Below are 24,874 nucleotides of genomic sequence, written 5' to 3'. Positions count from 1 at the left end.
AGAAGACCTCTCTCTCTCTCTCTCTGCCTCTCCTCTCTCTGTGTAACTCTGCCTTTCAAATAAATAAATAAATCTTTAAAAAAAAAAAACCAATGGGTTCATTTGCAGAGATTATGTGTTTAGTTGCAGAGTTCTATAGGAACTGCATGTCCTTTTTTATCATGATAGAATTGGGCCTATCATGCAATAAAGCCCATATCTCAAATGCCACTCTTGAAAATAAAAATCACCACATGACAAGCTCCCCCCACCAAAAAAAAAGGAGCAACAGTTGGGCTTCCTCTGGGGGCACAAATAGCCACAAAGCCTGCCTGGAAATGCCTTTTAAATCTGTCCAAGATTCATAAGTAGGAAGGAAAGCCCTACCCAGAATGGCCAGGAAATTTAGCAAGCGTAAGGCATTCAAACAGAGAGGAATTGACCCAAGTTTATAGGTTTCACAGTAAAAAATGAGTGGGTTTAAATTAGAATCCTCATACAATGCTGGTAGGAATTTCAAATGGGAAAGCCACTTTGGAAAACACTCTGGCAGTTTCTCAAAGAGTTAAACATCGAGTTATCATTTGACCAGCAGTTCTACCAATATCCCCAAGAGAAATGTTAACATCAATGGCCACAAAGATCTACACATGAATGTTTATAATCACACTATTACCCAGGGTCAAAAAGAGAAAAGAGTTCAAACATCTGTGAATAGATGAATAAATAAACATACCAGAGAATACTAATTACTGATAAAAAGAAATGGAGTACTGACACACACAGCTCAGTGAAAGAACAGTCACGAAATACATGTTGTGTGACTCCATGGGTAAGAAATTACATAAAAGACAAATCTACAGAGGCAGCGTATAGGCGAGTGGTTGCCTTGGAGTATGGGGTCATGGCAAATGGTAGGTACTAGGTTGGAGTTTGTTCTCAAATTGATTGTGGTGATGATTGTATAACTCTGAACATATCAAAAGTCATTGGGTAAATTTTATGGTACATGAGTTAAATGTCAACCTGTTAAAAATAGAAGCCAAAAAGAAAAAGCCCTCAGACACGGCTCCTGTTATGGAAACCACACTGAGACCTGATATTCAGGACACCAGTCTGGCAGCGTGAGGCTGGTAGCACGAGCCCATGGCCTGGATTTAAATCCTGGCTAATGCATGTCGTGGCTGGGTAAGCTTGGGTCCACTGTTAATTTTTCTCTAAATCTCAGTCTCTTCCTCAATGCAGTGGGGATTACAGTTCTCGCAGAATAGCTTCTGGCTGTCCTGCCCTAAGAGGACAATGGCATCGAAATCGGCATCGGCAAGGAGCCTGCCCCGCAGTGGCACTGCCTCCACCGCGGCACTGCCTCCACCGCTCCACCACTGTCCTCATTGTTACCATCACTTTTGCCAGCGAGGGGAAGGGCTTTGGGGTAACTCACCTGGGGAAATTTATAGAGCCCCAGCAGCCTGGCCATGGAGACTGACAGAGCTGACCGCGTATCTCCAATCAGGGCAGCCTGGGGAGGGCTGAATCCACACGCGTAGTTGGGGATCGGCTCCTCCTGGCCAGTGAGAAAGCCCAGTGTCTCATGGAGGGCTCCATGCACTGAGTCCCCAGAGTTGCGGATGGAGAAGCCCAGCGTGAGGTTGGGCAGCAGGTAGGTGTCCCTGTTGATCTCCTCAATGGCAAAGACAAAACCCTGGGCCACACGGTAGCCCCACCTGGAAACGCTGAGGGAGAGAGAAGCCAGTTAACCTTTGCTCTGGGTGCAGGGAGCAGAAAGATTGCAGTGAGCGATTTCTAGGTGTGCACATTCTCAAGAGCAGTGTCCCATAAGCCTACTCGAGTAGGCAGACCCGGCTCTCTGGGGGCCCTAAACTATCTCCAGAGTGGAAGGATCCCTGGGTTCTCCCCAGCCCTGTCCGCTCCTCCTCCAGCCACGCTGATGGCAGAGAAGAACTTACAGCCCACTTCTCACCGGAGAGGAAAACTTGTCATCTGGCTTTGCAGAGAAGGTTCCACCTTATGCTCACAGAACATTCTCTTTACCATGTGTTAGGTTATCACATTTGAAAGGACAAAAAAAAAAAAAAAAAAAAAAAAAAAAAACCTACTTGAATGAGCTTGTATCATAACATGAATATTATTGAGAGTATGCTTTCCAGGCTGAAGTGGTTCATTCATTGTTCTAGGCCTGCTTTAGTCCTTTGTAATTTGTGGTAATTATGCTTTTCTTTTTAATACAAAATATGTATACAAATAAAAAATTTGAAAAGGAAAAAAAAAAAGAGCAGTGCCAACATACAACCCCTCATGCACATACATAGAACATAATTCAGGATAGCCAAAAGGGGACAAGGAGAATGAGAGATGTTGGTCAAAGAGAAGAAAGTGCACTTCCAGTTAGAAGGAAGAAGTTTCAAGATCTATTGCACAGAACGATGAGTAGTTATAAAATTGCTGAGGATGCATGCTACATGTTCACATCACAAAAAATGATAAGTATATGAAATGACAGATATGCTCATCAGTGTGATTTAACAATTCCACAATGTGTAAATATACTAACGCATCACACCGTGCTCCATAAACATGCACAATCATTGTTCATCAATTTTTAAAATAACCTGACAATGTCAAGTGATGCCAAGAGTCTGGAACGACTCAAAGTCTCATGCATTTCTGGTGAGAATGCAAAATGGTGCATTCTTTGAAAAGCCTTTTTGAAATTTTTTAAATAAAGCTAAACATATTTATTTTAAAATATAACCAAAAGGACTATGTCTAGAACTCCTGTCTTCAAGATCACATTGGGAAACTCAGGACGGAACTGGAAGATGTACACACAGGCAGAGATGAACCCCAGGGCCTGGTCAACTCATAAGACCTGTTCATTCCACAACATGTATTCATTGAGCATGCCATGCATCTGGCACTGTTCTAAACACAGAGAGATGGCAGTGGACAAGAGAGACAAGAACCCCTGCCTGCCTGTAGGGTCCATGTTTCACAGTCAATGAGAAACAAGCGACCCTCATTTCAAACACAGATACAGACAAGAAAACAAAGCTGGACAGAGGTGCTGAGGCAGGACCTGGGACACAGGCTGACCAGCATTCAGACAGATGGGACCGACCCTGGCCCAGCCACTGCCCTTGGCTTCAGGGGCTCCCCACCACCCTGCTGGGCAGTCACTTACGCTGAAGACGGCAAGCCAGCTGGTGGAGCAGTGAAATCAAACAGGGTGATGTTATCAAAGGGAAAGATGGAGAAGCTACCCCCAACCACCACATCTCCAGGACGGTCGAAGCGGGGGCTTTTCCCTGGCAACCGCCAGCCTGTTGGCCCAGAAAGAACAGCCCCCAAGAGAGATCCCATGAGGGCAGGGAGCAGGGAGCACAGCCACATGCCTGGAAGGGGGCTCAACAGCTGGTGACACAGCCTCTTCATCAGACTGAGCCTGACAGCCACAGGGGCTTTATCTGGAAGTCTCCCTTGATCAGGGACCTGGGGGCTGGGGACACACTTGGAACCCTAGGCATGCAGGCCAAAGAGAGAACAACAATGCTTACCTGGGACTGGGAGGCCACCAAGTCCCAAGGCCATTAAAAGTTTTATTTCCATCCCTCTGTGACCCCTCAATCCCCTCCCTCAAGTTAAGCATAATAGCTTTGAGGGGGACTGAGGAGCCCGTACTGTGCCCTCAGGGACTTAGGAAGCCCAGGGGCAGCTGTGCCCTGGGTCACCAGGTTGCTGCTTTGGAAAGAGGCCCCAGGAGAGTTCAAGAAGCAAAGAACCTCCTGACCACCACCCTCCCCTCCTGATTCCTCACCCAGCAACATGTGCACAAGTGCGATGTCCCCAGAGCTACAGGTGACCATGGCCAACACTTCCTACACCAGGGCCACCTACTGGAGGGTCCCAGGCAGAGAAAAGGCAAGTTCAGCCCCAGGAGGCAGCTTGAAGGTTAGGCAGGCTGAGCCTGTGGGTCCTGCAGTCAGGGAGGCTGGGCTGACCCAGCTCTCACTGCTGAGCAGGAGTTGGTGCTCCACACCCCCATGAGGTGAGGCTATAGCTCTCTGCAAACAGAAAAAACTGCTCAATATCATTTCCATCAAGGATTTGTAAATGAAAACCACAGTGAAATAAACACCTGTTCACACCTACTAGGACAGCTATAATAAACATTTTTTTAAAATGTTTTGTGAAACGAAAATGACAAGGTTCATGTGGATATAAAGGAACTGGAACCCTGTTTATTGCTGGTTGGAATGTAGACGGTACAGCCATTTTTAAAACAGTCCACCAGATGTTCAAAATGTTAATCAGAGTCACCACATGACCCACCAGTTCCACTCCTTGGTACAGGCTCCACAGACACACTTTCAAGCTACTGTTATACCAGCATTATTTCTAAGAACTAAAAAAGTGGTATTAATGAGCAATTTTGTGTAACACTTAAGTAATCCATCCCCACTCCCAACGGTGAACTATTCTCAACTGTTTCTTACTAAAGCACAAATGATTTTTGCTTTTGGTTCTATGCCCTATATCCGTTTGGACTTGATTTTTGAGTGTTAGGTGACCATATGAGGTATTCCTTTGAAGAGAAATCCTTTTACATTTCTTTAAGATTTATTTATTTGAAAGGCAGAGTGACAGAGGAGAGATATGGAAAGATCTTCCATCTACAAGTTCATCCCTTAACTTGCTATAATAGCTGGGGCTGGGCCAGGTCAAGAGCCAGGAACTGCATTCTCCCACACGGGTGGAGGGATGCAAGTAGGTGGCCATACGCTGTTGCCTTCTCAGGCACATTAGTAAGATGCTGGATTAGAAGGAAATAATCAGTGGACTTGAACACACACTCCAAAATGGATGCAGGTTTTGCAAGCATTGGCTTAACCTGCTGCACCACAACACCAGCCCCTAAGAGAAATAATTTTTTTAAAAGATTCATTTATTGACTTGAAAGCCAGAGTTACACACAGAGAAGAGGCAGAGGCAGAGGCAGAGGCAGGGAGGGAGGGAGGGAGGGAGTGAGGGAGGGGCCTTCCATCTGCTGGTTCACTCCCCAGTGGCCACAATGGACAAGAGCTGCGCCGATCCAAAGCCAGGAGCTTCTTCTGGGTCTCCCACGTGGGTGCAGGGGCACAAGGACTTGGGCCATCTTCTGCTGCTTTCCCAGGCCATAGCAGAGAGCTGGATCAGAAGAGGAGCAGCCAGGACTAGAATCGGTGCCCATATGGGATGCCAGTGCTTCAGGCCAGGGCGTTAACCCACTGTGCCACGGTGCCAGCCCAAGTCTCTGTTTCATCTACTGGCGTGAGCCTGCTGAATCACGAGCTTCCAAAGGGCTAGAGCCTTGGCAGGTTCTTCCACCCTTGGTGTCTGGAACAATGCACGTGATCAGCAGCTGACCAGTGGATGTCAGTGCTCAGTCCCAGGCCTCGGAAAGCGGGTCCTCATCTCCTTCCTTAGCTCATAGCTCGCTACTGCCTCATCTCAGCATGGGGCACTCCAGCCATCCTGAGCTGGGTCCCAGAGCCTGGAGCCTCCTTGAATATTTCTCACTCCCCACGTAAATTTCAGAATAAAATTATTAAAGGGTGAGGGGGTGGCACACATTTAGCTTAGTGACTAAGACACCAATCGAGATGGCCATGTCCTGTATCAGAGTCCCTGTGTTCAACAGCCTACTCAGCCTGCCGATTCCAGCTTCCTCTTAATGCAGACCTTGGAAGGCAGCGATGATGGCTCGTGGAGCTGGGCTCCTGCTGCCCACATGCAGTCCAGGGTTGAGTTCTATCTACTCCTTTGGGCTTTGGGGTGGGCATTTGGGGAGGAAACTAGTGAGTGGGAAGTTTCTTTAAATAATAAACTATATTTTTAAAAATATTTATTCATGTATTTATTTGAGAGGTACAGTTACAGAAAGAGAGAGAGAGACAGAGAAAGAAAAGATCTTCCATCTGCTGGTTCACTCCCCAAATGGCCACAACAGCCGGAGCTGGGCCAGTCTGAACCCAGGAGCCAGGAGCTTCTTCTGGGTCTACCATGCGGATCCAGGGGCCCAAGCATTTGGACCATCTTCTATTGCTTTCCCAGGCCATAGCAGAGAGCTGGATAGGAGGAAGAAGAGCAGCTGGGACTTGAATCAGTGCCTGTATGGGATGCCAGCACCACAGGTGGAGGCTTAGCCTACTATAGCATGGCGCTGGCCCCAGTAAACTACAATTTAAAATATTATTTATGGAGTCAGCACTATGGTGTAGGAGGTAAAGATGCCACCCGAAGTGCCAGCATCCCACATGGGTGTTGGTTAGAGACCCGGCTGCTCCACTTCTGATCCAGCTCTCTGCGTGGCCTGGGAAAGCAGTTGGGAGGGCCCAAGTGCTTGGGCCCCTGAACCCACGTGGGAGTCCTGGAAGAAGCTCCTGGCTCCTGGTTTCAGATCGGCAAAGCTCCAGCCATTGTGGCCATTTGGGGAGTGAACCAGCAGACGGAAGATCGATCTCTCTCTCTGCCTCTGCCTCTCTGTAATTCTTTCAAAAAAACTTTTAAAAATTATTTTAAAATATTCAATATGGGACACACTGATATCACAAATATATTCATTATGTAACTTAAATTTAGCTGGGCTTTCTGAAATTTTATTTACTAAATCTGGCAATACTTCTGTGGGCAGATATATGGGACATAGTTATAGTAAAAATTACTCTTATTCATGTATTTATATTTAAACATTTTCAAAATATACTAAATATGAAACACACCCACACTAAAAAAAAAATCCATTTTTATCTGAGATTGAAATCTAACCGGGCTTCTTGTAGTTTTGAATCGCTAAATCTGGCAGCCCTATTCTGGGACATACTTACACGAAACACACTCATATTTTAAAAATTAAACATACTACCGGGCACACACTTCTTTATAAAGCAGCTCGTTGTTGATGGGGAATTTCTGCATTCTGCTCGGAGCATGCGTCTAACCGCCCAGCAGTCGGTGATGCGGCGTCCTCGCCCTCGCCGACCCCACTGCCAAGGTGACCGGATCTCGGGTCCAGGATTACTCCCGGGGGGGCTTCCAATCCACTCTGGCAGCCTCCTGTCTGCCACCTCCGCAGGGAGCCCCGCTGGGCTGGCCGGGTCAGTTGCAGAATGAGCTGTGGTCTGCTGATGTCTTACGCTTGTCCGAGGCATGCCCTGACCATCCATGTGCCCCTCGGCCGTTAGCCCCAGGAGAGGCAGCCGGGGCGGGGCGGGGGGCACAGCACAAGGGAGGAGATGAGCGCGGGCTGGGTGTGGGCTGGGGGAGGGTGCCCATTATGGGTACTGCAGTCTCCAGGGACGACAGGGGACTGGGCCCCACAGGAATGGCAGGAGGTACTGCGGGATAATGCAGAGGCCTCGGGCCCTAATTGCCATCCCTCCCCCCATCCCCCCACCTGCCCTGTGAGTATGGACCAGAAAGGGGCCTCCTCCCTGGCCCGCACTCCAGACTTCACGGGCCCCAACCCAAGCCCTCCCTTATCCTAACCTGACCAGTACCTCCCCATTCTGGGCCCATTTATTTATCACTTCATGTGCAGCTCCCATCGTGTGTCATCCTAAGCTCCCAAGCCCTGCTCCACCCTCGTGCCCCATAAGCTCCCATCTCAGACCCAAGGCCCTGTTCACGAAATGCATCTGAGCATGTTCACCAGCTCACTAAGCCTGCAGAGCCCTCCTCCCCTTCCCCAACAGAACTCAATCTCAGTGCACAGCCCGAGGGGCTCAGAGACACCCCCCCACACACACACACACATCAATCCCTGTGCATCCTAAAGTGACTCTCCAGGACCCGGGGCCACCACAGCTCTCCCATGGGGGATCCCAGACACCCCTCATTCACCCAAAAGGGACAATATACAATGTTCATGGTCCCATTTTTCTCAGGGGCTTAAATCTGGAAAAGCATTCCCAGGACTTTTCCTTCCCCTGAGGAGCTGCGTTTCCATACACTTTTCCATGTCTGTTTCATGCTTTCCTCTGTCCATTTTCCAAGACACATGGTATAACACTGTCAGTATACACGTTCAACGCCCAGTCACATCTGGTCCTTAAAGGACACCTATTAGATTGGATGGTAAGCACATCTGTGGTTTTGCAGTACCCCTCTGAAACAAACGTAATACATTTCTTCTTGTATGAACATCTACATTCAAACTGGAAAGTTGAACCCTTAGGGTTCCTACTTAAGCTCTGACGAATCAACAGCTGTATCCACATCAACTAGAGATCCTTGCACATCTCATCACTGCCCAGGAAGCCAGCCAGCCACTCAGTGCAGAGAACTTTAAGAGCATCACAGGGCTATTCAGTTGCTTTAAGAGTGAAATGAGGGGTTGGTACTGTGGCATAATGGGTAAAGCCATCAACTACAACGTCAGCATCCCATATGGACATTGGTTTGAGTCCCAACTGATCCAGTTCTGATCCAGCTCCCTACTAATCTGTCTGGGAAAGCAGTGGAAGATGGCCCAAGTCCTTGAGCTCCTGTACCCACGTAGGAGACCACGAAGAATTTTCTGGCTCCTGCATCCAGACCAACCCAGCTCCTGCCATTGGGCCATTTGGGGACTGAACTAATGGATGGAATATCTGTCTCTCTCTCACTCTCTGTAATTCTGCCTTTCAAATAAATAGATCTTTAAAAAAGTAAAATGCAGAACACTGAATCTTTAAGTTAGATTTCCCTACTTTTCCATGGGCATGCCTTTTATTGAATACTTCATCTGAACCAGAAGAGGTACTGTAGAGGGTTTTTTTTCCCCTCATTCAAAAATTGTTTTGAATAAACATATAACACTTGTACATTTTTATGGTGTAGAGGGTTTACATGGTGCTGCCACAGGATGCTGCCATCCAGGCTTTGTTGGCCCATCTACAGAGCACAGGTGGAGTGGATTTAGTGATTCTTAAAGGCCCCTGGACTTTTCAGAAGGTAAATGAGCATTGGCTTCAATGTCAAGTCACCAACTGCAGTAGCCCCTAACAAGAGCCGGCCTGTCCTTGGAAGCTCTGGAGTCAGGCATTGACTTCTCTCCAGCTATGGAAGTCCTACATGGCATCTGCTTCCAATATGAGGCCATTTCATCAACCCTCCTCCTCTCCCTCCCTTCCCCCACCTAACTCACCCTCTCTTCTCCTCTTTCACTTTTCTTTTTTGGTTAAAATACACAGAATTTATCATTTAGCCTTTCAAATTAACAATTCATTGTCATTAAGTATATTTACATGGTTGTACAGCCCATACCACTATCTAGCTCCAGGCCATTTTCATCACCCCCAGGAAGCTCCACTCGAATCTGCTCTCACTGCCCATTCCCTGCACCCTGCTCCCCTCAGAGCCTTACAATGAGTGAACACCACTCTGCTTTCTATCCCAGTGGGATTTAGGACGTTTTTAGGTCTGACCAAAACTGGCCCATATATGTTTTGTTTGACAAACTGGGGGCAGGGGAAGGAGATGCCCAGAATCCATTGAACCACGAACACTTGGCTTTCTGGTCTGCTTGGAAGAAGCAGCTCTCCCAAGAGCGGGGTCACTTCTCCTGTGGCTGGAGCAGAGCAGGCAGCTGGCGTCTAGACCCTGGGAGGGGCCTGCTCTTCGTACATTCAGCTTCTCCTCCCCTCCCCACCCAATCACCAGCACTTGTCCTCTTTCAAGCAAAATCCTTCTAAGTTTTTGCTCCTTTTTTTCTCCTCTCAACTTCACATGGAAAACCAGAGTGGTCTGCTGACTCTGAATCTTTTGAAGTGGAGATCTTGTCATCCAGTCTTCATGAAGTCGCCTTCAACTCAGCCTTTAACCTGTCTGCCCCGCCCACTGCTGCCACTGGTCCAAGCCACCCCCACTCATGGATTCAGTCCCTTGCTGCTCCTCAGACTATGCAGACCCCACCAGACCCTCCACTGCCTTCACCTTATTTGCCTTCCCGCGTGCATTCTCAGAACTCTCCCCTATTTAACTGCTACTGGGCTCCAACTCCCCTCCGAGGACACCTTCCCTCTCATCCTGTGGTTGGGGATCTCCTCCCAGAAGCAGGCTGGAAGGTTAGATCTTGGCCCCACAGCCAACGCACTACTCTTGCAAGTCCCATGAGCCTTCCCTCAGGTATGGTACACATGCAACAGCATATGTGGAGACAGAACTCCAGAATGACCCCACTTGTCCCAGTCCGGGGCTCACTCCACGCAGTGTCCATTTCAATTCCCACAAACTGGAGGCACATTCATAACTCTATTGGTTGGTCCCAGGGCTGGTCATACCCCGACCCACCCTGGGCTGACTTACACTGCATGGACCCTGAACCTTCAGGACAGGGACCTCTGGAGACATCTGCATGAGCATCCCACAGACCAGCTGCCTGCCAGAGGCACTGGCCAAGTGTCCTTCAGTCCTCCATCCAAGTCTGTCCAAAGGCCTCATCTTCCTCAGGTGACAACAAAGAGCTAACTGCCGTCACTCTGGTTTTTTTTTTGTTTGTTTGTTTGTTTTATTTTTATTTTAGTTATTTATTTTTTTTGACAGGCAGAGTTAGACAGTGAGAGAGAGACAGAGAGAAAGGTCTTCCTTTTGCCGTTGGTTCACCCTCCAATGGCCGCCGCGGCCAGCCCGCAGCGGCCAGTGCACCACGCTGATCCAAAGGCAGGAGCCAGGTACTTATCCTGGTCTCCCATGGGGTGCAGGGCCCAAGCACTTGGGCCATCCTCCACTGCACTCCCAGGCCACAGCAGAGAGCTGGCCTGGAAGAGGGGCAACTGGGACAGAATCCGGCACCCCGACCAGGACTAGAACCTGGTGTGCCGGCGCCACTAGGCAGAGGATTAGCCTAGTGAGCCGCGGCGCCAGCTAGTCCTTCTGGGTTTATGCTCTCCCTGGAGGCACCACCACCTCCAAGACCCAGAGATTCTTGATGACTCCAGGGGCAACAGTAATGTGTCCTGGGAACCCACCTCCTGGTCTCTTGCAGTTCTCTTCCCCTCTGCACCATCCTGGCCAGCCCTTCCCTCCCTTTTCCAGCTGTCTGCGGAGCCTCTATGTGAACCCTCCCATTCCCTTCCTTCCCATCCCCAGCCTGCAGCCAGCAGAATCCCTCTAAACTTGACACGGAAGTGACAGAAAGCCCAGCAGACCAGCTCCACTGCTTGCCCCCACCCCACCCAGCGTGCTTCTGTAGCCCCCAGTGTAGGGTGGCCACCGCTGGCATCATTTACCCATTCTGCCCCTGCCTGTTGTCACAATGACCCCTATCTAGGTCTCTTTATGGATTGCCATCTCTGTGTAGATTAGTCTCCACTGCCACACTTTACCTGTGCCCATCACAGGGCTGGCCCGCCCAACCACGTGTGTTGAGTGAGGAGTGAATACGTGTGCTACAGGTCCTACCAACACACTGCCTTGTGCTGGCATTACCAGCCAACACAGCCTTACTCAGACCAGAGAAGGCAATGGCCATGGCATGATAGGCCAGGGTCATGCTCTGTGCCTGGGGTGACAGAGGCAAGGATGTGGCACTAGGTCCCAGGCCTCAAGAGTCGTTCTGCAGAACTGTGGCAGCTATCCCAATCCACACAAGCTACCCAATCAAATTCTCTGTTCAACCTGCCCACTCACAAGACCCTGCCCAAGCTACAGTCAGACAGAGCACCAGCCCCTTTCTCCTCGTAGGCTCATCCCACCTGTGGCAGCCCAGATGTCCCACTACGCTTGTCTCTCCCTGTGCCTCCTTCTGCCAGCATCTGAAAGACCACAGTGTCCCCTCCATGATGCTTCCTGGCCTCCTTGTCTGTGCTCCAGCCCTTGTTACAGAGCAGCTACTGGGCCTCGTCCTAGGTGCTTATTCTCAGGAGGGCTAGATGCTTACAAGCCACCTTTCCTCCCATTCCGTGCAGGGCCTTTCGGGCCACAGGAGAGCTGGATGCTGCTAGATTTCAAAGCTCCTCAAAGGATATATATATTTTTTTAAATATTTATTTATTTTACTTGAAAGAGTTACACAGAGAGAGGAGAGGCAGAGAGAGAGAGAGGTCTTCCATCCACTGGTTCACTCCCAATTGGCCATAACGGCCAGAACTGATCCAGCTCTCTGCTGTGGCCTGGGAAGGCAGCGGAAGATGGCCCAAGTCCTTGGGCCCCTGCACCCACGTGGGAGGCCCAGAAGAAGCTCCTGGCTCCTGGCTTCAGATCAGTGCAGCTCCAGCCTTTGCAGCCAACTGGGGAGTAAACCAGTGGATAGAAGACCTCTCTCTCTCTCTCTCTCCCTCTTTCTCTGCCTCTCCTCTTTCTGTGTAACTCTTTCAAATAAATAAGTAAATCTTAAAAAAAAAATCAAATGGAATATGCCCACAGAGCTGTAAAATTGTAGTATGTTTTAAGCTTACACATTGAACAAATTAAGTTCAACAAAATGCAACGTGATAGTTCTGCTATTTTTACACACTTTAAAAACTTTATTTATATAAAAAACTCATTTGTTTTTAAAAGCATTAACAAGAGAAAAAGAAAATGAGAAAGACTATGGAGCAGAAGGCATGCCCTCAGTAGTGTTCAGTGAGAAGGTGGGATTTTTGGTTTTCTGGAACTGAATGTTTAATGTTTTTATAAATGAAAGAAGGTATTCTGTTTGTTTACATCAGTGAACTGTTATTTTGAGCCATTACATCTTTTCATAATCTCCACTGTTTTAAAGCTTACAGAATTTGAATTCTTCAACCCATTTATGAGCCAGCCAAACATTTCCTAGTGTTTCTGTGTGTAAGGAAAATGTAACCAGTATGGTTTTTTTTTCTTCAAGAATTATTGTCTTCTTTGTTTTCAGAGTCAGAGTTGATTCAGTCAAAGAAAAACTGTCCTTGACTTGAAACTTTTCATCAGCTTTTTTTTTTTTTTTTTTTTTTTTTGACAGGCAGAGTTAGAGAGAGAGAGACAGAGGGAAAGGTCTTCCTTCGTTGGTTCATTCCCCAAATGGCCGCTACAGCCGGCGCTGCAGCTCCGAAGCCAGGAGCTAGGTGTTGGGCCATCCTCCACTGCCTTCCCGGGCCACAGAAGAGAGCTGGACTGGAAGAGGAGCAACCGGGACAGAATCCGGCGCGCCAACCGGGACTAGAACCTGGGGTGCCGGCGCCGCAGGCGGAGGATTAGTCTAGTGAGCCGCGGCGCCGGCCTCATCAGCTTTGAAACGGCTTGCAAGCCCTGATTACTGGATGAATCTGTCCTTTTTTTTTTTTTTTTTTTTTTTTTTTTTTTGAAAGGCAGAGTGGCCTGTCCTCTCTTAAACAGCAAAAAGCTCGTGACCCACCTGGGATTTTCTTAGCTCCTCGCTCACTGCCACAGGACGTCTGCTGTACGCTGGTGAAAGCGAGTTCTTGAATGGGGGATGGTGATGTCCCTGCTCATCCACTGTCGCCCGCTGTACCTGGGCCTAGGGCCTGGCAGGCTTTGGTGAGTGTCGGAAAAAAGAAAAAAATCACAATGCAGTCAGCAAGGCTTTGAATCTTATGCCACTGTTCAAATTCACAATCACACAGCAACGTATGAAACAGTCAGAAATGTCGAATAGCCTTCACATGGTGCTCCTCAGAACTAATCAATTCACTCTGGGAGCCGCCCAAGGCTCAGTCTGTGTTCGGGGCTCGGCGAATGCTTCAGGCCTGAATTTTCTGCGCTGCGCGCGTCTTCGGAATCACACCTTTACTTCGGACAGTGAAGCTGACAGTCTCCAGCGTGCAGGGCGCACGCAGCTGTCTCAGAGAACCAACGCCGGCGTTCCCTGCGCCCTCGTGGGGTCTGCCCCGTCCTGAGACTGGTCCCCAGGTCTTCCCGCCGCTCCCGCCCAAGGTTCTCTCTGGTCTCCCAGTTAGTCCCCGAGCCGGGCAGCTGCGCCAATCCAAGAGTGCAGTCCCCTCACGCGGAAACCCCGGCAGCCACGCCACAACGACAGACTGACGTCAGAAAGACTCCAGTCTCCAAACGGCGACACGCCGCGACGCGCGAGAGGCCCTCTGGGAGTCCTGGCTCGCGTCCCTCCTGCGCAGGCGCAGCTCGGCCGGCGGCGGACTCGGCCTTCGACTTTCCCTCCGGCAGCCGCGCGAGGCGGAAGGGTTTTGCGGCGGACGTGTGGCACTGAGCCCGCCCAGGGCTGTCCCGGGGCTCGATCGGAACCCGAGCCCGGCCCCCAGCCCCAGAGCCCCGGGCCGGACCGGGCGAGCCTGTGGACGACCGGAAGCTCCCGCACGGCCCGCTGGGAGTTGTAGTCCGGCACCGCGGGCATGGGCACGATCCGGGTTGGTGCGGCCAGGGCTTTTGTCTTGGGGTCCGGTGGGTAAGTGAGATCCGGGGAAGTTTGGGGAGGGGCAGGGTCGCGGGAGGGTGTTCGTGGGGCGCTGTCCGGGCCGGAACCTGACCGCGCGTCAGTCGCTGTCGAGTCCCTTTGGCTGCTTTGGGCCTGAGGAGAATCGTCTCGGGGATGGTGGGTGTGCGGGGCCGCTCGGACTGAGGCGGGTTTGCGGGTGAGAGGAGGCTGAGGATCCGAGAGGAGGGGCCGGGGCTAAGGGTGCTGCTCCTGCTTTTAAAGGAGGGATTGGGATATCCCGGTCCTAGGGGCACAGGCTGGGCCCTTCTGAGGCTGGGGCCAGTCTGACTTGCATCCCGCACTGCCGCGGTGGGACGCCCAGGCTTAGGGGGTCCCACGATGGAGTCCTCTCAGGAGCTCGCACCTTCCTGGGATTTCAGACCCTAGGATGGAGGTGTGGGGGTTGCGGGCACTGAGGGCTCAAGATTTCACTCTCAGCTGCCAGGGACCCAGAAAACTGTTTATTATTAGACTTATTGGCTGCCAGCACCAGGCAGGCCCCTTCGTTAATGTGCGAACATGTATGTGGCTGTGCTGTAAGCACAAGAAGCTCTGTGGAGACGCCAACGTTGTCTCCGACCCTTGGAGCCCATGCGGCAGAGCCCCCAGGGAGATGTAAGAAATCCGTAAATCCGTAGCTGAGCAGGATGGGCAGTGTCACGCGAGGGACTGTCCCAGCCTTGGCCTGAGAGGCTCATTTTGGAAAATCAGTTAGGCCCTGCAGGTAGCAAGAGCTAAATGGCTGCTCACTGAAGCAAGAAGCTTCCATTTCAGCAACAGTCCCGGTATCACATGTAACCTGCTGGGTTCCATTTCAACCTTTAATATACTTTAATTCCTGTAATCCCGGCCATGGATGGGACTGCCTGCTGGGTCGCCACCCTCGTCTGAGGGAAGAGAGAAATTGAGGTATGCCAAATGGTGCCTGGCTCCCATCCTAATAACAGAAATATGACTGTGCATGGATTTCAATATCTTTGGCACTAAAATAACCTTATCTGTTAATTCCATCTTTCCCTGAACTTTTTGAGTGCCTTCATAATCACCCTGGAAGTCACTAGTGCTAGCAACTGATGTGCCCTCCCTGGTCTCAGTTTCCATGTCTGTGGAATAGGGTAGGAAAATATGAGATGATTCTTCAGCAACATCTGGAGTGCACCAGTCACGTAGCAGGCCAAGCCAGTTTCACTGAAGTCAGGTTTGCCCTGGGTGCTGGTCCCCAGGCTCTCAGCTGCAGCCCTTCTCACCTGCACCCAGAGCCCCACAGAGACCAACCCAGCGTCTTCTAGTCCCTCTTCTGCCAGAGCTGGAGCTGTCTGTCCTCACAAGAGGCCAGACGATCAGAGAATGACTATCGGGATCCTAACAGCCAGGGCCCCAGTGAGTATAGACCTCCTCACCCCTCCCAGGCCCTGACCTGAGTCCCCACTTGGCCCGTGCTATCCTCACTCTTCCTTAGCCAGGAGTGCACTTTAGCCAGCTTTCCTTGTCAGTCTTTAGGTCTCAGTCACTTCCTCACTACACTACTCAGTGTACCTGAGGCTGGACAACTTAGAATGAACACATTTATTGACTCACAGTTCTGGAGGAAAACCTGAACCAGACCTCCAGACCCACGTGAACTTTATCACGTCATGACTGGCTGGTGTTCCTGTTCACCAGCTCCCCTCACTAGTGACCAGTGCCAGGCTTGGTCTGGCTGAAGACACTTGGGATGTTTCAGGAGCAAGTGGCCTTGGGGACATGGTTGTGGACTTCACCCAGGAGGAATGGGGGTACCTGGAGCCCACCCAGAGAACACTGTATCGTGAGGTGCTGCTGGAGACATTCAGACTCTGGTCTCTGGGTGAGACCACCATTGTGTTTATCACAGCACATCAGCACAGATTCTGATGCACTTAGGTTAAAAATAGGAGGTGGATCTGGGCCTTATAAGCAGAAATCTGGGCTTCAAGAACCTGATTGTGTTAGTATAGGATATATCAAAGAGGATCAGTATTTTTAGCAAGTCACAGAACCAACCTGGGAATACCAGAAGCAGAGAAGAATGGAGTAAGGGAAACATATGAGGTCCCCGACTGCAGAATTCCAGGGTAGGTCTGGGTTTTCCTTTGGTGCCGTCGCAGGCTTCCTCACTATTGACCTCCCCCATCTAAACTTCGGTCTGAGGCCATTTGGGCTATAAAAACAAAATGCTTGAACATGTAATTTATAAACAATAGTAATACAAGCTGGCACCGTGGCTCAATAGGCTAATCCTCCACCTGCGGCACCGGCACATCGGGTTCTAGTCCCAGTCGGGGCGCCGGATTCTGTCCCGGTCGCTCCTCTTCCTGTCCAGCTCCCTGCTGTGGCCCAGGAAGGCAGTGGAGGATGGCCCAAGTCCTTGGGCCCTGCACCCGCTTGGGAGACCAGAAGCACCTGGCTCCTGGCTTCGGATCAGCACAGCGCCCCGGTCACAGCGGACATTGAGGGGTGAACCAACAGAAAAGGAAGGCCTTTCTCTCTGTCTCTCTCTCTCTCACTGTCTACTCTGCCTGTCAAAAATAAAAATATAAAAAAAAAAACAATAGTAATACATTGCTCACAGTTGTATAGGTTTGCAAGTCCAAGGTCAGGGGCCAGGAGATTCGGTGGCTGGTGAGGGTCCACTCCTAATTGATAGCACCTTCTTGCCAAATCCTTTCCAAAGGAGCTCTTGAGCCTCTTTTGTAAAGACACCAGTCCCATTCATGAGAGTGGAGTCCTCAGTTCCAAAAGGCCCACCTCTCAACACTATCGCATTGAGGATTAGTTTCTAGCATATGCATTTTAGGGGGATACTGGCAATCAGACCACAGCGACCTCTTTCTCCGTTCTCAGATGGGCCCCTCTGGAGGTGACAAGACTGCTCCCAGGGTGCTGTTCCTGGGTCTAAGTGCAACAAAGAAGATAGCAGCTGTGTCCCAGGCATATCTTGTCAAGGGCCTGTAAGTTGTCTTGTTTGTCTGCCAGGTGACCTTCACAGTAGTCACTGTTGCCAGCCAGCAGGAGAGGTAGTAAAGCTTTTTTTTGGCAAATCCTGAGTAACATGTCTACCCTGGAACAAGAGGTGCAGCTAGGAACTAATCTGTTGGAATAGAAACGGTGGGGAACATCAGAGGCTGTTACCATGACAGTTGTGGCCACCTGATGCCCACAGCCACCTGGGACCTGAAAGATTGAAGGTGGAGTTGCCAGAGAATCAGGGAGGATCCTATGATAGAAATGTTCACTTCATGGGTCTCCTCCTTGGCAGGATGTTGGTTCCCGAAGCCAGATGTCATCTCCCCACTGGAGCAAGAGGCAGAACCATGGCCAGTGCATCCTGGAGTTTCACAAAGTGTGTGCCTAGGTGAGAGAGTAGCCATGTCGGGGCAGGCAGAGCCCATTCACCTTTGCTCTCCATCTTCACAGAAAATTGACTACTCGGTCTCTTAGTGAACATTAACCAAACACCAGGGTGAGATGAGTCCTCCTCTTGGCTGAATTTACAATCTTGGTCAAGGAAGAGAGTCAAACAATAAATAGGTAGGAATAATAATATGAGTGAGATTATTACTGAGTGTGGTACATGATGAAAAAATGAAAATGGATAATGAGGTAGAGACTAGAATGAAGATGGAGGAATTTTAGTGCAGAGAAGGAGAGCAGCCTTTTCAAGGAGATGGCATGAGCTGAAGCCTCAGTGTTAGGGTTTGAATATTGGATTGGACCAAAGGTCCATGATTAAAGGGTGGTCCCTACAGGGCACTAATGGGAGGTAGTGGAACCTGTAGGTGATAGGGGTTTGGAAGCAGGTCACAGGGTGGGACATCCCCTTGGGATTCAGGACCCTCAATCTCTCTTTCTGACTCCCTTTTTGGAGACCTAAGATTCCTCTGGATACATGCGCCGCTGCTGCCCTTACCAGATGTCAAAGCAATGGGGCCCCCTAATCATGGATTTTAGACTTCTGCTGCCTCCGGTATTTGTTACAGTGATGTCAAGCTGAATAATACTGAGTCATGAGACCACTGAGAGGACAGTGTTCCAGTCAGAAGCAGCAGCAAGTGCAAGGCCCTGAGGTGGTGCCTCTGTCAGCTCCTGTGGGACAAACACTCTGACCTCAGTGGCTTAAACCAGAGAATCATTTAAAAGCTACTTGCCTGTGGCTAGTGGATCCACGCTGGGTTCTGCCGTGTGATCTGTGGGTTGATGGAGTGGTTCTGTTCTTAGCTCTTATCCAGCTCTAGGCACCAGCAGGCAATTCTGTACAAAGTGGGGATCCCTGCCCCGTGACAGGCAATTTCCTACTGGCATTAGGCCCTCCCGCTGAATAGTAGTCCAATACCAGTGTCCAAGAGGGCTGGCCAGTGTGAGCAGGGGTTACAGAAGGATCCCTCCACCTTGATAAATAGGTCTTACCTATTTTATTAACTTTCCATCGTCCCTCTAACAAACTAAAACAATTTTACTGGCTTCAAGCACATTATCTTACAATTCTGAAGGTCAGTCGTCCAAAATGTTCTCAGAGAGCCACAGTCAAGGTGTCGGCAGCAGCCCTTCTTACAGAGGCTCTAGAAATACATGCCTGTGCACCTGTAGCCTCTACAGGCTGCCCACACTCCTTGGCTTTTCATCACATCCATCTCCGAAGTTACACCTCACATATCACCTGCCTCTGGCCCTGCTGCCTCTCTCTCCCACTTTTAAGGACTCTTCTCATTTCACTGGATACTTTTGATCCTAATGGCAAATGATAAGCAGCCTTAATTTCTCACTGCCATAGAATGCAACATCATACTCATATTTTGGAGTTTAGGACATGAACATCTTTGGAAGCCACTATTCTGCCAAACCATCTAGCTTTACTTTTTTTTTTTTTATTTCAATGGAGCAAAACATAGGATAGGAGACATGCCTCTGTCACCCCTCTAGGTCAGACCAGTGTTGGGATGGGGGCAGTATGCACTGAGGACATGGCTGTATGGAGAGGGCTGGGTACCAAGGCAAAAAGGCAGTCCTGCATTGCAGACAGTGGCTTAACCTGCTGTGCCACAACATGGACCCTTTGCTGGTTTTTTTTTATGTTTGTTATTTTTTATTTATTTAAAAACCAAAGAGATACAGATAGCAGGCTCCCATCTAAGAGCCACAATACCCCAGGCTGGGTCAGGCTGAAGCAAGGAGCCAGGAACTCACTTCAGGTCTCCCACATGTGTGGCAGGGACCCAACCACTTGAGGGGTCGCTGCTGCCTCCCAGAGTCTGCATTAGTAAGAAGCTGGTCCAGGTGGAGTTCCAGGCTCCTGACTTCAGTCTGGCCCAACCCCAGCCATCTGGGGAGTGAACCAATGGACAGAAGGTTTTTCTCTCTCCCTCTTTCGAAATAAATAAATAATTTTTAAAAAGAAAAAAAAAAGGCAGTCCTGCCAAGAACAAGGAGGAAGGGATGCATGTTATTTGTTCATTCAAATTGTCTGCTCATCTCTTGCTGTGGATTTGGGGGTGTGTTGGTGACTGGGGTAGACTGAAGCCTCTGCCTTCAGGAGGGCCCCTGTTGGATAAAACAAGCCAGACTAAAGTTACTCCCTTTATCCCAGGTCATTGATCCATCCCCTAGGGGTGGATACTGCAGCTACTTCTGGTCTGGGAGAGCTGGTGGGTTTCCTTACATCTAGGGTGAGGTGGTACAACGGCAGTGTGCTGCCAAGATGAGATGGAATCCCAGCAACGGGAGGGCTGGGCTCAGTGGTCCTTCCTCATGTGGTCACGTTTCCTTTGTTGTCACCTGGGAGAGTGCAGGGTGTGCCACTCCTTACACCTGTGAACATTTTGCCTAAATGCTGTCTCCTTGGCATCTCCTCCCCAGTCTCATTCGTTGTGCTCCCCTGTCAAACTACCCATACCCATTATTACTAACCCCCTACCCATGGCTAGTCTCTGTGACCCTTCTTTTTCCTGTTCCTCCCATGGTTTGCAGAACTGTATTTTAAAATTGGCAAAGCCACTCTGCGTTGAACCTTTCAAAATCATCGCTTTTATTCTTGTATTCCCTTAACCACCACAAAATCTTTTCTCCGAGGTTGAATATTAAGGGATATGTCCTTGTTTTGTTTCTCTCAGACTTGGAAAGTAGATCTGAAACTAGACAGTCCGCTCCAGAGCAAAGCATATCTGAGGAAATACCCAATGGTGTCATCCTGGTAGAAAGAGTCCTGTGGGACCGTCCATGGATCTCTAAGAGTGAGGCTACCAAGGGCCACTGGGAGTGGAGCTGTGAGAGCCTGCAGAGCTTTGTGGTGCATGTGGCCTTCACACCAGTGAAGACACCCACTCGGAAGCAGTGCCAGGGGAATGAGTTTGGGGAAAATCTGGGTCTGAGCCCTGATCTCCCAACTCAACCAATGACTCCTGAAAGACAAGGCCCCCACACATGGGGAATACACAAAGAGAGGGAAAAGCCCGACTCAAGGTCAAATGCTCAACAGAAAACCTATGCAAAGGAGAAACCCTACAAATGTCAGGAATGTGAAAAGGCTTTTAGTCACAGCTCAGCACTCATCGAACACCACCGGACACATTCAGGAGAGAGACCTTATGAATGCCATGAATGTGGGAAAGGGTTCCGAAACAGCTCAGCACTTAGCAAACACCAGAGAATCCACACCGGGGAGAAACCCTACAAATGCACCCACTGTGGGAGGACTTTCAACCAGATTGCCCCACTGATCCAGCATCAGAGAACTCACACAGGTGAAAAGCCCTATGAGTGCAGTGAATGTGGGAAGTCTTTCAGTTTCAGGTCCTCCTTCAGCCAGCATGAGCGGACTCACACAGGAGAGAAGCCCTACGAGTGCAATGAGTGTGGGAAAGCCTTCCGGCAAAGCATCCACCTCACACAGCACCTGCGGATCCACACTGGTGAGAAACCCTATCAGTGTGGAGAATGCGGCAAGGCCTTCAGCCACAGTTCATCTTTGACCAAGCACCAGCGAATCCACACTGGAGAGAAGCCCTATGAGTGCCACGAGTGTGGAAAAGCCTTCACCCAGATCACGCCACTGATTCAGCATCAGAGGACCCACACAGGAGAGAAGCCCTATGAGTGCAGTGAATGTGGGAAAGCCTTTAGCCAGAGCACACTCCTGACTGAGCACCGGAGGATCCACACGGGAGAGAAGCCCTATGGCTGCAATGAGTGTGGGAAAACCTTCAGTCACAGTTCCTCGCTCAGCCAGCATGAGCGGACACACACCGGAGAGAAGCCCTATGAGTGCAGTCAGTGTGGGAAGGCCTTCCGGCAGAGCACACACCTCACACAGCACCAGAGAATCCACACAGGGGAGAAGCCCTATGAGTGCAGTGACTGTGGCAAGGCCTTCAGCCACAGCTCATCCCTGACTAAGCACCAGCGAATCCACACTGGAGAGAAGCCCTATGAGTGTACCGCATGTGGCAGGGCCTTTAGCCAGCTTGCTCCCCTCATTCAGCACCGGAGGATCCACACTGGAGAGAAGCCCTATGAGTGTAACGAGTGTGGCAGAGCCTTCAGCCAGAGCTCCCTTCTTATAGAACACCAGAGGATTCACACCAACGAAAAGCCTTATGGGTGCAACGAATGTGGGAAATCCTTTAGTCACAGCTCCTCACTGAGCCAGCACGAAAGGACGCACACTGGAGAAAAGCCCTATGAATGTCAGGACTGTGGGAAGTCCTTTAGGCAGAGCACCCACCTAACTCAGCACCGGAGGATACACACAGGAGAGAAGCCCTATGAGTGCAGAGACTGTGGGAGGGCCTTTACACACAGCTCTTCACTTACCAAGCACCAGAGAGTTCACAGTGGGTAGGACCACTCATGTGCTAGGGCTGTTGGAAAGCCTGAAACCTTAGGTCATTCCTTACTAGACTTGACCCAGTCGTGCTCTTGAGAGACAGCACTTTTGTACACAGCTTTCACACATAATATACTCCTCAGCCTCAGAATTCACCTTGACAAATGACTGTGGGACTACCAAGCTCTAGGCCACCAATCCCCAGATCTAAACAGCAGAGAAGTGTGCAGATGGTGAGCACTGAGGACTTTCAACCCCGAGTGCCCATTAATGCAGTATTATACAACCTACAAAAGAGAAGTGGGGATGGTTTCTGTCCAAGGACTTAGCATATGCTAAACCAGAGGTGTTCAGAGTAGTGAGAAATCCAACAAATACCTTTCATATAAAAGAACCAAATGTAGTCAGAATTTGCCATTATTGCACATTACACTGGTGTGGGGAGGGTGTTTAGAATGGTGCAAGTTGACCGATATTTCATTAAAAAACAATATGGCATTTCACAAATGTCATGTTCATAGAATCCCCATGGATACCTGACTACCTAGATATGAAGTTTTCTGATTAGTGTCTAAGTTGTACATGGCAGCTAGTCTCATGGATTTGAATCCCATTTGACAAAGTATCAGTGTACTGAAAACAGATTTTAAATTAGTTATCTCTATAGTGCTTTATAATAAATTAATCTTTATATGCAACAGTTTTAAAAAACTTTGTATGAGAAGACTCAAAAATGTAAAGCTATTTCCATGGAGTCTCACAGATTCTAAGGTAGCTCTTGCTGCTCTGCTCCGGCTATAATTTTCTGCAGGATTCAGAGGCATTAAAAAGCAGATGTTGCTATTTGTTGAAAAACAGAAAATTATTTCCTTTGTTAAGCCATGATCTTATGAGTGATGGCACCTTGTGTCAGAACCACTTTTTACAAGAGTTCCCTCTTTTGGAAAATGTATAAGTTAATACCCTCCAGAACTGTTTTTCACTGATTCTTCTTCCTAGTGTTTAGTAGTTTTATATGTGTGTATAAAAGTTTTAACATGAAGCCCATGTTGTTTCATTGAACACTGAATATAAATCATAGTCTCTCTGACATCCACAACCTTTAAATGGTGACTTGCTGCCTTTGGAATCTGTATTCACATTGCATTGACTGGCTGTTGTTATGTCAAGTCAATTTGGTTTCTCAAATCACAACTCTGAAACAGATTTCTCTTTTGGAGAAAACAGTCTTCTAACACTGCCTCTTGGTATGCTTATGGAATGCCTCTTTTTGGAATTAATTTCAGTGTCATTTCATTTAAAAGCACATTCAGAAAGTCTCAGTAAATAGTTCACAGAACACTGACTGCCCAATAGAAACCATGTAAGGCACACTGGTCGTAGTAGGCAAAGCTTCTGCGTGCAGTGCTAGCATCCCATATGGGTGCCAGTTTGAGTCCTGGCTGCTCCACTTCCGATCCAGCTCTCTGCTATGGCCTGGAAAAGCAGTAGAAGATGGCTCAAGGGCTTGGGCCCCTGCACCCACTTGGGAGACCTGGAAGAAGCTCCTGGCTCCTGACTTCAGATCAGCCCAGCTCCAGCCATTGCAGCCATTTGGGGAATGAACCAACAGATGGAAGATCTTTCTCTCTGTCTCCCCCTCTCTGTAACTCTATCTCTCAAATAAATAAATAATCTTAAAAAAAAAAAAAAAACATGTAAGCCACATTGCTAACATTAAATATACTAATAATCAATTTAAAAAGAAAGAACAGGTAAAATTAAGTCCTATTTACCCAATATAGCCCAAATGTTACCATTTCAACATGTCATTATAAAGAATTGATATTTTGCATTTTTTCTGTGTATCTTCAAAATGCAGTGTGCATTTTATACTTGCTGCACATCTCAGTTAACAGTAGCCATAGTTCAAGTGCACATTTGGTATACAGTCCACATCTAAGCTTTTGAAATGTCAGCTTTTAAATTCCCAGCTGAGGCCGGCACCACAGCTCAATAGGCTAATCCTTCGCCTATGGCACTGGCACCCCGGGTTCTAGTCCCGGTCAGGGCGCCGGATTCTGTCCCAGTTGCTCCTCTTCCTGTCCAGCTCTCTGCTGTGGCTTGGGAGTGCAGAGGAGGATGGCCCAAGTGCTTGGGCCCTGCACCTGCATGGGAGACCAGGAGAGGCACCTGGCTCCTGGCTTTGGATCAGCGTGGTGCGCTGGCCGCAGCAGCCATTGGGGAGTGAACCAACGGAAAAAGGAAGACCTTTCTCTATCTCTCTCTCTCTCACTGTTCACTCTGTCAAAAAAAAAAAAAATTCCCAGCTGAGGCCCCAAACATGGTGGAGCAGACCCAAGCCATCCCTGTTGTGCCCCTTCCACAGTACTGATCCACTGAATCTCTGAGCAAAACAAAATGGCAGTGATTCATTTTTGGGGGGATAGCTCGTGACACAGCAATGCTAACTAATACACTCTCAGAGAAGATATTTCTTAAATACAATTGGGTCACTCTTGCCTCACACTCTCCAATGGCTTCCTACCACTCTTCAGAGGAAAGAAAAACCTCTCTGGAAGACAAGGTCCAGCAGAATTGGTCATCTGTACCCTGCTTTGGGTTTCAGTGTACCCCAGACATCTGTGTGCTCTCTACAAAAATCTTGTTTGCCT

At 49.2% G+C, this 24,874-nt stretch overlaps 2 protein-coding genes across 7 annotated transcripts in view; one reads left to right on the top strand and one right to left on the bottom strand.

The window, feature by feature from the left end:
- LOC100352972 (vomeronasal type-2 receptor 26) overlaps window positions 1–13,988 on the bottom strand; it is a 30,058-nt gene extending 16,070 nt beyond the window's left edge. For 3 of the 6 annotated variants that reach the window (XM_089319860.1, XM_089319864.1, XM_089319863.1), the window contains exons 1-2: window positions 13,331–13,988; window positions 1,421–1,712 (exon numbers count right to left, since the gene is read on the bottom strand). In XM_089319860.1, coding sequence (XP_089175986.1) covers window positions 1,421–1,456 — 36 coding nt within the window. In that variant the 5' untranslated portion in view covers window positions 1,457–1,712; window positions 13,331–13,988. Of the gene's footprint in view, window positions 1–1,420; window positions 1,713–3,181; window positions 3,556–4,329; window positions 4,396–13,330 lie in introns of those variants that run through there. The other 3 variants (XM_089319861.1, XM_089319865.1, XM_089319862.1) reach the window with 3 other exon arrangements.
- ZNF135 (zinc finger protein 135) lies at window positions 3,838–23,914 on the top strand. The gene is made up of 4 exons (XM_089320091.1): window positions 3,838–3,948; window positions 13,984–14,353; window positions 17,661–17,756; window positions 20,509–23,914. Exons 1-4 carry the CDS (start codon window positions 3,838–3,840, stop codon window positions 22,233–22,235), a joined length of 2,304 nt encoding a protein of 767 aa, XP_089176217.1. The 3' UTR covers window positions 22,236–23,914.
- The last annotated feature ends 960 nt before the right edge of the window (window positions 23,915–24,874 follow it).

The sequence above is a fragment of the Oryctolagus cuniculus genome, chromosome 18 (genome assembly GCF_051225735.1).
Source record: "Oryctolagus cuniculus isolate XC-2025 breed Fujian yellow rabbit chromosome 18, ASM5122573v1, whole genome shotgun sequence".
Taxonomy (NCBI): Eukaryota; Metazoa; Chordata; class Mammalia; order Lagomorpha; family Leporidae; genus Oryctolagus; species Oryctolagus cuniculus.
The sequence above is the reverse complement of the archived record's forward strand: the minus strand, read 5'-3'. Positions and strand labels throughout refer to the sequence as shown.

What these genes read in the sequence shown, in the direction of transcription:
- ZNF135 (XM_089320091.1), top strand. Translation starts at nt 3,838, where the DNA reads ATGTCCCCAGAGCTACAGGTGACCATGGCCAACACTTCCTACACCAGG. An exon ending in TTTGTCTTGGGGTCCGGTGG is followed by an intron (nt 14,354 to 17,660) that starts GTAAGTGAGATC and finishes CCTCCTTGGCAG; the next exon opens with GATGTTGGTTCCCGAAGCCA. An exon ending in TTCACAAAGTGTGTGCCTAG is followed by an intron (nt 17,757 to 20,508) that starts GTGAGAGAGTAG and finishes TGTTTCTCTCAG; the next exon opens with ACTTGGAAAGTAGATCTGAA.